The sequence below is a fragment of the Schistocerca piceifrons genome, chromosome 5 (genome assembly GCF_021461385.2).
Source record: "Schistocerca piceifrons isolate TAMUIC-IGC-003096 chromosome 5, iqSchPice1.1, whole genome shotgun sequence".
Classification (NCBI taxonomy): domain Eukaryota; kingdom Metazoa; phylum Arthropoda; class Insecta; order Orthoptera; family Acrididae; genus Schistocerca; species Schistocerca piceifrons.
The window spans coordinates 233,706,757-233,720,127 of NC_060142.1; the positions used below are offsets into that span (position 1 = coordinate 233,706,757).

General features: G+C 36.1%; 2 protein-coding genes across 2 annotated transcripts in view; one reads left to right on the top strand and one right to left on the bottom strand.

The window, feature by feature from the left end:
• LOC124798259 (anoctamin-8) overlaps positions 1–8,828 on the bottom strand; it is a 197,921-nt gene extending 189,093 nt beyond the window's left edge. Inside the window, exons 1-2 of the mRNA XM_047261579.1 lie at positions 8,537–8,828; positions 1,028–1,113 (exon numbers count right to left, since the gene is read on the bottom strand). Coding sequence (XP_047117535.1) covers positions 1,028–1,113; positions 8,537–8,645 — 195 coding nt within the window. The 5' untranslated portion in view covers positions 8,646–8,828. The remainder of the gene's footprint in view (positions 1–1,027; positions 1,114–8,536) is intronic.
• A 288-nt stretch (positions 8,829–9,116) lies between these two features.
• The window catches only part of LOC124798347 (meckelin), a 197,893-nt gene continuing 193,638 nt past the window's right edge, over positions 9,117–13,371 (top strand). Inside the window, exons 1-2 of the mRNA XM_047261705.1 lie at positions 9,117–9,351; positions 9,494–9,685. Coding sequence (XP_047117661.1) covers positions 9,168–9,351; positions 9,494–9,685 — 376 coding nt within the window. The 5' untranslated portion in view covers positions 9,117–9,167. The remainder of the gene's footprint in view (positions 9,352–9,493; positions 9,686–13,371) is intronic.

Here is a 13,371-nt window from a genome sequence, read left to right on the forward strand (position 1 = left end):
AAGAAGAAGAAGAAGAAGAAGAAGAAGAAGAAGAAGAAGTGCATGCTGTTGCCACATTAGTGGACAGTGATTGACGCCATACAATTTGTGAGCCTGCCCATGAAACCGGATTAGTGCATACTGAAGGAACACCTTGCATCCTGAAGGAGTGCCTGGGCATGCGAAAAATTGCATACAATGGGTTCTGCAGGAACTGATGAAAATGCAGAAATGGATGCATTATGACGCTGCTCTGGCGCACTTGGAGCGCTATGAGTGCGAAGGAGAGGATTTCTTACGCCGTATCGTAACACTAGATGAGACATGAACACATTGAACGAACCAAAACTAAAACGCCAATCCAACGAATGACGTCATTATGGGTCAACGCGAAAGTTGAAAGTACATCACAGAGCCCCAGTATGGAGAAAGTTATGGCAATTCTCATGTACGACTGTCATGGTGTTATCCTAATGCTTTACATTCCTCCACGGCAGACCGTCAATGCACAGTATTACTGTTCATTTTTGGAGCATCACCTGCGACTAGCTTTGCGAAAGAAGCGGCGACACTTTCTGCGCAATCCACCCATCATTTTGCATGACAATGCACAAGGGCATACAGTGTAAGCTGTGGCTGCTCTGTTCGGTTGATGGGACTAGGAAGTACTGCACCAGCCATCATACTCCCTGGACTTAAGTCCTTGTGACTTTGATTTGATTCCAAAGATGAAGGAACCACTTCGTGGCATTCACTTCAGAACTGTTCCACAGATTCGACAGGCAGTAGACCGCTCCATTTGCACCATCAACAGAACAGGCTTTGCTAATAGTATACTACGCCTTTCACATCACTGGCAATGCGTTCTACACAATGCTGGTGACTACTTTGAATGACAACAACAGGTGCAAACATGTAACTCTTTTGTATTGGTTGTGAATAAATAGTTGTCACTATTCCAACCCTCATAAATTGACCCATAGGACACAGTTTGAGTTGGTGAGCAACAAGAAAAAAGTTTTGGTGACACTTATTTTCTATTTCTTACCTGTGTAGGTATTGTCTGAATCCATAATCGGCGTGGTGTCATCAAATGACCTGTACATGGTATCTTCCTCCGCAAGAGTAAAGATGCTAGAATATAATAATGAAGATAATAATAATAATTATTATTATTATAGTAATAGTATCAGAATTATTAAAATCAATCAAATTATGGAAACATAAACAAAATGGCAGGATGATCCTTTGATATTTATCTGTGGGAAAAAAAATTGCATAGTAAAACTTGTGAGGACTTGCAGCAACTCATTTATGTGATATAGCCTGTTTATGCAGAAACTAAAATCTGGATAGCTTCAAAACAGGAAACTGATAACAAACTTGACAAAAACTTATTTGAGCCCTGGTTAAACAGCAATTATTTATCAGTTTATAGTAAATTACAAGAGTATGTTTTACAAATGATATAATTTTTCAAAATATGACCTACATGAAAAGTTATTTTTCAGGTCTCGCATGCACGCAGGAGAGATTTTCCATTTGCAATCAGTTTACTGGAGTTATATCTACATAAGAGAGGGGTGGCAGGGCAATTCCAGTAGCATGGGGACCTATACCATTTGATGCACCAATCCATAACAACATTCTGGCACAAATATCTGCAAAGTGTGCTTCAGCTTGCATGCTGAACATTGATTTTTGCATTATTGTATGAATGATTCGGCTACTTTGCCTTTAATGTGTTCATCATCATCATCATCATTAATCCCTGTATCAACTCGCAATGATGTGGGGGATTGGGGGATGAACTGCCAAACAAAGTGAAGCAAAATGTTTCAGTGCTGAAATCAAACACGCGTGTCTATGTATCTCCAGCCTAGTATTCATCTGACAATTTGTTTAACTTCCAGTTTCCACTATACAGGGTGTTTCAGTAGTGATGGTAAATACTTCATACATGGAAAGTACAGTATGAAGAAGCTAAAAAGCTCCAATAAACATGGGTCCATAATTCAACCGTTGCTGAGGTATCACATTAATTTGAGTTGAGAACCAACTGTAAACACCCTTGGATATCACAATATTTCTGAAGGTAACTCAAGGCTTGTGATGGTATTTTTAACTGTGATAACTGTCAGATTTGGGCCAATGCATTAGGATGCAACACTCATATCGCAACACGAGCAGCGTTATCCATTGAATGTTTGGGCAGGACTGCTCAGAGACAGCATAATTGCATTACACTTCCTACCACAGAAACTAACTGGACAGCAATATGCAGCTTCTGCAGACTGAACATCCAGATGTACATGATGATGTCCCATTGAACCAATGCCTGAACGTGTGTTTCAGGCATGACAGTGCTCCAGCACATTTGCATTTATGAGTGCACTGGATTCTAACTCAGACTTATGGTCAACATTGAATAGGTAGAGGGAGGCCTGTGCCATGGCCTCCAAGGTCTCCGGATTTAAGTCCCATGGACTTCTGTGTGTGGAGTCATGTCCAAAGCCTGATCTACACTACCAAGGTCAACTCTCTTGAGGAATTACACTTGTGGAGTGAAGCAGCCTTCCAGCATTTGCAGAAATCCCCAGGACTGCCTGCGATGATTTGCAATTCATTTCAGAGACGAGTTCATGTTGGGGATATGTGAACAAACAGTATCCAGTGTGCATAGTGGCAGACATACTGAAGTACGCAGTAGTTAAGCCACTATTCACAAAGGCACAAAAGAATATATGGGAAACTATCGCCCAATCTCTCTTCTTCCATCACTATCAAAATATTTGAAAAGCTAGTCACCATACAAATTCAAAATTTAATAGAAAAATTTAAAATGATCGAAAAAAAAATCAGTATGGATTTCAAAAAGCCAAAACCACAATATCTGCTATAAAACATTTTACAGATAAAATTAACTCACTGCGTGCACAGGATTTTTTTGTGACCTACCAAAGACCTTTGATAGTGTGAACCACTCCTTGCTACTCTGTAAACTGGAAAAGTATGGAATTAGGGGCACAGTGTTAGAATGGTTTAAGTCCTATCTATCCAACCGAAGACAAAGAGTGGTTATATCATCAGAGAGATGAACTTATATTTCAAAATGGAAAATCATTTCGTATGGAGTACCCCAAGGTTCTATCTTGGGTCCCATTCTGTCTTTGTTTTACATAAATGATCTACCATTCAATATTGTATTGTCACTCAGTTTTATTTGCAAATGACACATCTGTAATCACCAAAGTAAAAGTACTGACCAAATTCCTCAAATTGTATTAAATACTTTAGAAAAATTAGATACCTGATTTGATTTAGATGGGTTAAAATTAAACATGGACAAGACTCAGTTAACGCAGCAAAATTAAACAATATTCAGGTCAGTCACAGAAACCAGGACTTGCAGATAGCTAGCTGAGCGAATTCCTAGGAATGCAGCTGGATAAAAATCTATCATGGAGCTCACGATACAATACCCTGCATTTAAATTAAATTGTCTAGCATTTGCAAGATGAATACTGTAAAATGCTGCCAGTATGGGCGTAAGAAAAGTAATATGTCACAGCTACTTTGAGTCTGTAATAAAGTATAGAATTTTATATTTGGGTAACTCAAACCATATGTGTCGAATATTAAAACTTCTGAAAAACCATTAGAAAAATACACAATGTAGGGCAGGAAAAAATGATGCTTTCCATTCCCAAAAAATCTAAGTATATTAAGTGTTCCCTCAGTATACATCTAATGGCTGATTATATTTGTACACAATAACCCTGGTTTATTCATAGCAAATCATTTTCAACATGATTACAACACCAGAAATCAAATTAATTTTATCCTGCTCACCCACCATTTAAAACTTTATGCTCAGACTCCACATTAAACAGGTATGAAAATTTATAAAAAAAATGGAAGGAAGCTAATTGCTCAGCATAAATTCAGAAACCCGAAAAAAAAGAAGAAAAAAAAGAAAAAAAAAGAAAAAAAAAAGCCATATATGAGAAACTAGTGCAGAAATGTTACTATTCAGTAGAAGATTCACAAATGACAACCTGAAAATTTGAGAAGAGGGCAAATACTTACGACTGTTAATTTTCGAAAGTTTGTTACTTTTGAAGAAAAATTATTAACTGATTAATTAATTAATTACACATTACAGTATATTATATTATTCCTATTATACGGAAGCTTGTGAACCAGTTTCTGTGTTTTAACATGTCCCACACATTAAGTCAATGACCTGAAATTGTATGTTATGAGTAATAAACTTCTATCCTATTCTTATATGAAATGTGATGCAAGCCTTCATGTTGTAATCTTGTCATTTTGCATTAACTAGAATTCAATAGTAACGTTGTCATTACAAAATCATTCCTTTCTAAAGCCATTTTGTTCCTGCACTAGGAGGGTATCAATTATCTATCAAATTCAATTGTTTGTAATTTTTTATACAGTTTGTAAGAAGAAGTTTGTAAATTTATTCCTTTATTGTGCACAGACATTTCTTCCTCATTTTTTATATCACTGTCTTCCGCAATTCAATTCGGATACCAACCTAGTCTTCCCGCATTCATGTAAGAAGCGTAGGAGCTTCCTTAGTAACTTTAGTTCCCCCCATTTAAGGGGGTTCTATGTTGATTTCTTCGAACTATATGCGTTTCATCTGTTCCAGTGCCTTCCATAACTGATCTATTGTGATATCATCTTGGTACCCAAGTTGGTTCCCTTTACCCTCTGAAGTTGCTATTTCTGGGTCGACAGAAGCGTCCGATCCCACGCGTTGGCTTTGACCCGTGACTTAAGGGTGATGTGTGTGACGTCATGACAGCGCGGAGTTTGGCTTCTGAGTGTGGCGCGTTTGTAGATGTCGTCGTGTTGTGGTTTGTTATGTTCTCTGGTGGTATGTTCAGGGTTTTCGTTTTTGTGGTGTTATGGGTTCAGTTTGCTTTTGCTCATCATCCAGAAATGTTCGAGTGTCGGCTGTGTTTGTATTGGAATTCGTTTCAGTGAGTTAACGATTTTGTGCGAAGGTTAATTTAGTGTTGCTCGCTGTACGTCATGTCGTAATTTAGTAAAATTAATCGGTTGTTGTTTTTGTTCAGGAATGGATATGACAGATAAAACTAACAGTGCGCAGGTCAAGGGAAGTGTTTGATCCCAATATGTGGCTGTGTATGTTGTTATCGGGAGATGTTTTTGAGCTATATAGGCCAAGGGAAGTGTTTGATCCTAATTTATGGGATCGGGAGCTGCTGTTCAGCTATATAGGTCAAGGGAAGTGTCCGATTCCAGATGATATTGTGTTTAGTGGTATTTGGGGAGTTTTGTGAGGTCGGTTTTTTTCGTCGTTTTGTGTGGTTTTGTATAGGGGTGGGTGTCTAAATTTGTTTATATTAAGTTTCCCCCACACAAAAACACCCCATTTCCTGCACTTGTCCCATTAGTGTCATTAGGCTTTTTGTGGAAAGTGTGTGTGTGTTTGTTTTTCGATGTATTTTCGTCCTCATAATGTGTGCGTAACGACTTTATATGCGCCATATTGGAATTGTGGTTTATGGTCGTTTCCGCCATATTTGTGACATCATGGGTCAAAGCAGACGGGCGGGATCGGTCGCTTCCATATTTCCCTATTTCTCCGTCTTTGTCGTCAACTTATTCCATAGTTGTTGGTACCGTTTTAGCCAAGTTCCCTTATCTATGGAATTTATTCTTGCAGCAGCTCTTTATTTAATTTTTAAGTTGCTTCATGTGTTTATAAGCCACCTCTTTGCACTTTTCTACAAATCATTTGAGCCCCTTTGTGTATTATCACACAGTTTTATAAGGTATGCTCTTTAATTTTTTAAAATTGTATTCTCTAGTTCATCATTCTATATTCTAAAACCATTCTACTACCTCTTTTCTTTTTCTTTTTGCCTACATTTTCAACTGCTACTCTCTTAATGTATGACTGTTTTCCCATTGTGTATTCAGAACGATCTGTATGTGTACCTTGTATGGATACTGTCCAAGTCGTCATTGATACAGGTATTTTATGCTAGATTTTCTTGTAACACATTCTTTAAACAATTCGTCTTTAGTGTTGCATGATTATTTAGTTGTTTCACCCATCCAGCCAACAGGGTTATCTTTCTACAACACGATAGTGGTCTGAGTTCATGTTGCTTCCTCTGTGGACTCTTATGTCTCTGACAATTGATTTAAGTTTTCTATTTAATATAAAAGAAGCAATACTTGATCATGGCCTCTTGCACTCTGAGTATATTTCTAATTTTCTTATCATTGAATGTTTCAAAGTGTCTTAGCTTTTGATAATAATTTATGCTCCTACAACTTCTGGCAGTGGTGTATTTCAAACGGGTGTATTAATACATCCACTTATTAACAAGTGGTTATGTTTACTTCTGCCTACTTATTTTTGTAAATCATCATAAAAAAACTCTCTTCTTTCTTCCCCTTCTTCAGGAGCATATACACTTATTTTTGTCCATATCATATAATAATAAAGAATAACAATAATAACAACACACACACACACACACACACACACACACACACACACACACACACACACACATGCATATGCACGTGTGTGGGTGTGTTTTGTGTGTTTCCTGCTCCAGAGGAAGGCCTTTTGGCCACCAGCTTAAAGATTTAACAGTCTTTTCGTTGTGTCTGCCTGCAACTCAATGTCTCTTCTACATGGTGAGCAGCAATCCATCCTTTTTGCAATACTATTAATATTCTATTCTGGACTTTTCACTGTTTGATTAATTCTGTTTTGTCACTTCACAGACTCTTCAGAACAACAGTGTGAAATGCGGAAGCCAACATTCCCCCCACTTCTCTGAATCTGTTCCATAGGAAGAGGAACTGGCAAGACAAAACTCCACAAGAACTAGAGACATGTTCCATTAGAATAATGCCAAAGAAAATTTACATGTTTCTATATGCAAAACAGACTGACTTGTAGGATAGTCTAATATTAACATTTCAGCAACATTTAATGCACTCTGCCATATATAATGCATCTTTCTTCACAAAAACTAAAACTGCACGGATGTTAGATTATGGACAAGTAGCTGGTGAGTATTTTGAAGAATATATAGTCTCTTGTGTCATTTACTATACCCACTCATAAATCAAAATTTTTTCATATAAATTTAAAAGACGCTACAGAAATTATTGCTCATGCTGAAACTATACTATCTTTATCAGCACAGTTAAAAAAAAAACTGAATAGTCTAGATAACTACAAATAATAAAGCAACATTTACGTGATATGTATACATAAATTCTCTGTTGCTTTTTCACGTTAGTTTACTATTTATTCTTTTCAGTATATGCCACTGAATAGCGACTTGATTTTTCACTACTGTATGTTCATTAGTCTCCACAATACCTCTTTTGCACATCAAATGCCTATTCTTATTTCGTATAGGCCTATGTAGTACAAGATGTTAAAAATCAAGCATTTGGATGCACATATGAAAAACACTGAAAAACTAATTTTCCTTTTCCATTTCATCCAAAAATTCCTCAGGCATACTACCTTGTAACATACACCCAACCTAAAAGTACATTATATTCATGACAACATTAAAGCATTTGCTCTTACCACTGACACAGCTTCCTAACTAACCCACTTTACTTCTGTCTGTGCACCAATGACTCAGTATCTATGTCCTACTGTTGAAAGCCTCTCACTTTTCCTCATACTTATATTTTTTTCTTTCATCTTTGCATTTTGTTTCATTATAACTCAACCAAGTAGTCCTATCTTCTCCTGATTAGTATATTTTGGTACTGGTGCCACACCTTTCTGTTGTATCACTACTCCCATTTGATGGGAACATTATGAAAAATGTAATTTTCACACTGTTATTAAGTCTGGCCTCATTGCAATAACTGTATCTTTGACTTTCTTCAATATTGTTAGTTCTAACCTATGTGTAACTAGGTTTATTTGTTTAGAACAAAAGTCTAAATATATCTCACAAAATTCCTTAAGATGAATGTTTATATCTATACAATTACTAACGTTTGCATAAAAACAAATATGTTTATGTTTACAACTAACCAGTTCAGATAAAGAAGAGGGGGGGGGGGGGGGGGCAACTTTCCAACTTGTTTCACAGTGCAATAATAGCAAGAGAGCGTGCTTTGATCTATTGTTTTTTCTAAACCAGTGCTGCTCTTGTATGCAACTGCTTCCGTAACGATGGACAAGCAAAATAATTGTAAATGAGTTTATACAGTCCTGACAGGAAAAGAGAAACGGCGCCACAATGAGAACTTGAAAACAGGTCACCTCTTAAGAGTGGAATACAGTGATAAACTTTCCTCTGAGGTTACAATGAATAATTCCTAATCATTCTTCACCAAGGCTTGTATTGACTAGAGACTATGCACAAGTTTCCTGTAGAAATAAAATATTATACGCAAATACAATTTTACCTAGTCATTATAAAAGTTTGTACGTAGAAGCAAGGTTTGCACGACGTGCACGGTAATAAAAGTACAAGAAACAATATGATGATGTTCACTTTACCATTTTCAATTGTCTTTTTAGCACACGTAAGAAGCTTTCGATGTCTTAAATTGGTCTCCTGATCAGCTTCGGTAGCTTGTTCCGAATTCTCGCTTTCCGGAGATTCCATTTTTTGTTCTTTACACGCCGTGATGGGCAAGTAATAAATAACTTTTTATGAGTTGTCCCTAAAATTTTCGCTGCTGTCATTAACACGAACACCACTTTCCCAACGCTGGCACAAACATCGCTTCTACACCTTGGGTTTGTTGATAACAAGAGACAACCTCCATTTAACAAGGATTGACATCTGTTCCTAGTCCCTACGAACTTCGGAAATTCACCAACGCAACAAAAATATTGTTTATAGAAACTGTTGGCTAAACTGAGAAACAAAATATATTATCCAATATAAATAAAAAAATTCATTTTTCGATATAGATTTTCGTAAAGTATATTAAAATAGACACTTGCCATACGTTGCTTAGTGGACAATTTATGTAAAATACCGAAAATAACATGATGGGTTGGCCAAACTGGAATCGATATAACTGTTTACCCGTCGTCTTGGTGCGCGCAGTTAGAATGTGTTTGTAAACACAGCACTTAATTAAAATGAAATCTGTGCGTAAATATATGTAATTTGTAGAAGATGGTGAAGCTGTTGTATTACCTGCTTCTGGTATTATGTTGGACGACTCGTATTAATACATTTTCAGGAGAGACATTAACTTATAGTGATCCTTTGCTCTGCAATGAAAATGAATATTTTAACAGCGTCCTGCTGAAGTGCCTACCCTGCGACAGTAACAGACACTTAGTACGGGAAGAAAACGGTATTACCACAGTAATATGCCTTCTAAAACTATCATTGTTCTGATGTGAATTGTTAAATAATGTACCAAGTACTTCTGGTGTTAGGTGAAAAGCTATTTTTATCACTTTTACGCAAGTTTGTTCTCACAATAACATGTTCAGGTTTGACTTGCGCATGCACCGCAAGAGCAAGAATCGTCCCCTCCGAATTCGCAGATTTTCCAAAATGCGAGTTATGTGGCGAGAATGAACTGCCATCAACAGACCGAACTGCGTGTTTGCCATGCAGAGACCGCACATCTAAGGAGAATAATGTAACCAACTGTGAACCATGTTTACCGGGCCATGTACGAGGTCAGTTCTCGGGACTAGTGTAGCAGGGGATACAACCCGTCGAATTTGGACAATGACGTCACAAGTGGCCAATCGAGAAGCGATTCTTCTTAGTGTTGTAGCTCCCTTCAGTGGTTGATAAGTGTTTTTTGGCTTTAAAAAAAAACTCACGAGATAGAATAAACAGATCCACTTTATTAAGCAATCAGTAAAAAAACGAAACTGAAACATAACAGCAAAAGCGAAAATGGTAAACTGCTCTCTGGCGACTTGTGACGTCATTGCCCAAAGCCGACGGGTTGTATCCCCTGCTACACTAGACCCCAGTTCTTCTAGTTTAATTAAACTCTCGTAACCTTCTCAAAGTAGACCTTTGAGTATGTGAATGCTGGTTTATATGCATTATGTGTCTTCCTGTAATAGCTTACCACATGACGCCCAATATCCATATAAATGTGATCCGCGGATAAATGAAACGTAGGGATATTTGCGCAGTGGACACTATTATTTTCGTAGAATTTTAACTCATTGTTGAAATAATCTTTTGGCAAGGCACAGAATAACACGGAAAACAAGGAAAAAATAGTACTTATGTGGAGCACATAATGTGTGAAATAAACTTTTATGAACAGAGTTTGTAATTACACTACAGTTAATAATAAAAATAAAAATCCATACACATCAACGCTCACCTGTTGTCGACAAATAAACTCCTACATTGTTGACTAAGGGCTGAAACCTGTCAATAGATTACTCAATAGATTTATCTCAAACTACTCCATGATATAATGATTTCACGATTAGTGACTGATTCAAAAATCATTAAAAGCCTTATACTGATGAATTTAATGAACAAAACAGTCTAGGCCACATCTTATTATTTGTTATTACCGGTTTCAGCTAAGTTATGCCACCTTCAGATTAAACACTAAAATACAGGACTCTGTATGTTCATCTTTTCAGAGAAAGTTGCGGGCTCAGATGTTCATTACAAGATATGAAATCAAGCCCCTTTCATCTGTCTAATTTCCAAACCGTTATTTTATTTGGCTACCAGTTTCGGCAATTTACTATGCCATGCTCAAGCCCTATGTACAGGCAACAATGGTAACAGTGTGGAATAGATAACCATAAAAGGGTGTGGTGCAAGTCTCATATACACTGTTAATATGTAATAACATGACAGTATCAAGTAGCACAAGAAGTTACATGAAGTTACAGGTAAATTAAGGAATAAAATAAAAGAACGGTTGCACACTGTACTAACTTAAGGGTCATTCCATGTCAAGTCACCCAGGCCTTGACACCAACCATGTCAGATTTTGATGAAACTTGGTACAATTACTTCTTTTATCATCCTGAAAGCACTTGTAAAATTTTTTTGCTCTATCTCTTATAGTTTTTTTAATAAATTTTTAAAGTTTTTAAATCTGGCGTTGTTTCAGCAGTCGGAAATCGTAACTTAAATGTGTCCTCACAACTAAAAAAATTTGTATGTTAAAGAATACTCAAGATATCAGTATGAAATTTTGGAATAAGTTTGTGTACTGTGTCTAAATGTTAAAAAAATTACCATAAAGATATATTAAAATCTTCCAAATGAAAGAAAATGACAAGTAGTTTTTTACAAAAACTGCAATATCTAGAGTCTCAGACCTGATAGAAAGCTCAAATTTGTTTTAAAATACTCTTAATTGTATAGGCTATTAGATAAAAGAAAAATTATGTTGGCTTTTTAACCTGTTCAATAGTTATCTAATTTTTTAAATAATATTAATTATATTTTAAAAATAAAAAGTACCAAGTGACTTAGACACCAAAAATAAGTTTTTGTCTTCTTGGAGTAAAAATGTATGCTTGGATTTTGTTTTGTTATTCCTGTGTTTTGAAATAAAAAATTATTACAGTGTTAAATAATGCTCCGATAGTATTTTATTAAGTTTATTTGAACTTTCAGTAAGTACTGTTACTTAATTTACAGAGATTCTTTTCCAATTTCCTATAAAAGTAACCAGAACAGTAATCAGACCAAAAGTGAAATCAGCATGTCAGATATTCAAACCTGTAGCGTAGGGTTATTTAAAAAATCTGACTGTTTCCAAACAACCTACACACCTTCAAAAAAGTTACAACCGGTACCTGAATTGAGTGAGGAAGAAAAAAAATTGATCCACTTACGATCTGGAATTAATCTGTGTGACTTTAGGGGTATATGTTCACACCACAGCTACTAATTTTTAAATATTTTTGAAAAGTATCAAACAACATGTGTAGACCCACTAAAAAAAACACAAAAAGCCCATCAAAAGTCATTGAGAAGTGTAGGCTTGAATCTTTCTAAACAATTACTGACAAAAAATAGTAGCATAAAACCTGGACAAAAGCTTTGCTCAATATGCCGTAACTTTTGTGAGGAAAAATTAAGAGTTGAAGTCAATGAAAGTGAAACAGATGATGAAGTCATGGTTGAATTAGTATCGTTGGAATCCAGAAATGAATCCCTCGTACAAACAAACATTGCTCTTGATAATTTAGGTTTAACACCGATAAAGCTTCATGGCTTGTCAGAACAAAGTAAAGGGTCTTATTTTAAAAGGAAGGTTAGTAGTATTGAAAAGACTGCAAAAAAGGCGGTTTCAAAAGCATTAAAATATGATGCACCAGGTTCTGATGATGACGAAGAAGATACAAGTGTGGTTGAGAAAGCAAAGGATTTTGATGTAATGATTTCTCTTATGAAAGAGAAGATGTCATCTGTTGGAGGTCTAGAAAAATCCAGATTCTGACCTTGGCTCCAGATTCTTGGAGTCAAAATAAAGTGATGAAAGAATTTAATGTAAGTGAGTACATGGTACGACAAACTAGAAAGCTAAAATCTGAAAAGGGTATTTTGGAAACTCCTGGTCCAAAAAAAGGTAAAACTCTTTCTGAAAATACAGTAAGACTTGTAACAGATTTTTATGAAAAGGATGAAAGTTCCAGAGTGCTACCTGGAACAAAAGACAAAGTAAGTGTTCAAAAAAATGTGTACATGCAAAAAAGACTCATTTTGTGTAACTTGAGAGAACTCTATTATTCTTTCAAATGGGATAATCCCAAGGTAGAAGTATGATTTTCAGAATTTTGTTTCTTGAGACCTAAATGGTGTATCCTTGCTGGTGCTGCAGGCACACACACTGTACGTGTATGCAGTATCCACCAGAATGTTAAACTATTATTGGATGCTGTGAAAATTGAAGAATCTTATAAAGACCTAATTAAGATGCATGTGTGCAACACAGAAAACCAAAACTGCATGCTACATCATTGTGACAGCTGTCCTGCAAATGCTGCACTAACTGAGTACTTAACTGAAAAACTAAGTGAAGATTATGATTTAGAAGAAGAAATTGTAATCAGTCAGTTGGTTAACACAGACAGGGCAGAAATGATCAAACAGACTATCAGTGTTGAAGATTACATCTCTTTATTTGTTAGGTCATTGGAAAAGCTCACCCCGCACTCGTTTATAGCAAAATCCCAATCAGCAGCCTTTAAAAGATTGAAAGAAGACCCACCACCCAAAACAGCAATTATTGTGATGGATTTCAGTGAAAATTATTCCTTTGTTATACAAAATGAGATCCAAAGTTACCACTGGAATAGAGGTGGTTGTACTCTACACCCAGTTGGAGTTTTCCTAGGAAATGAGGAAAACAATGTTTTTG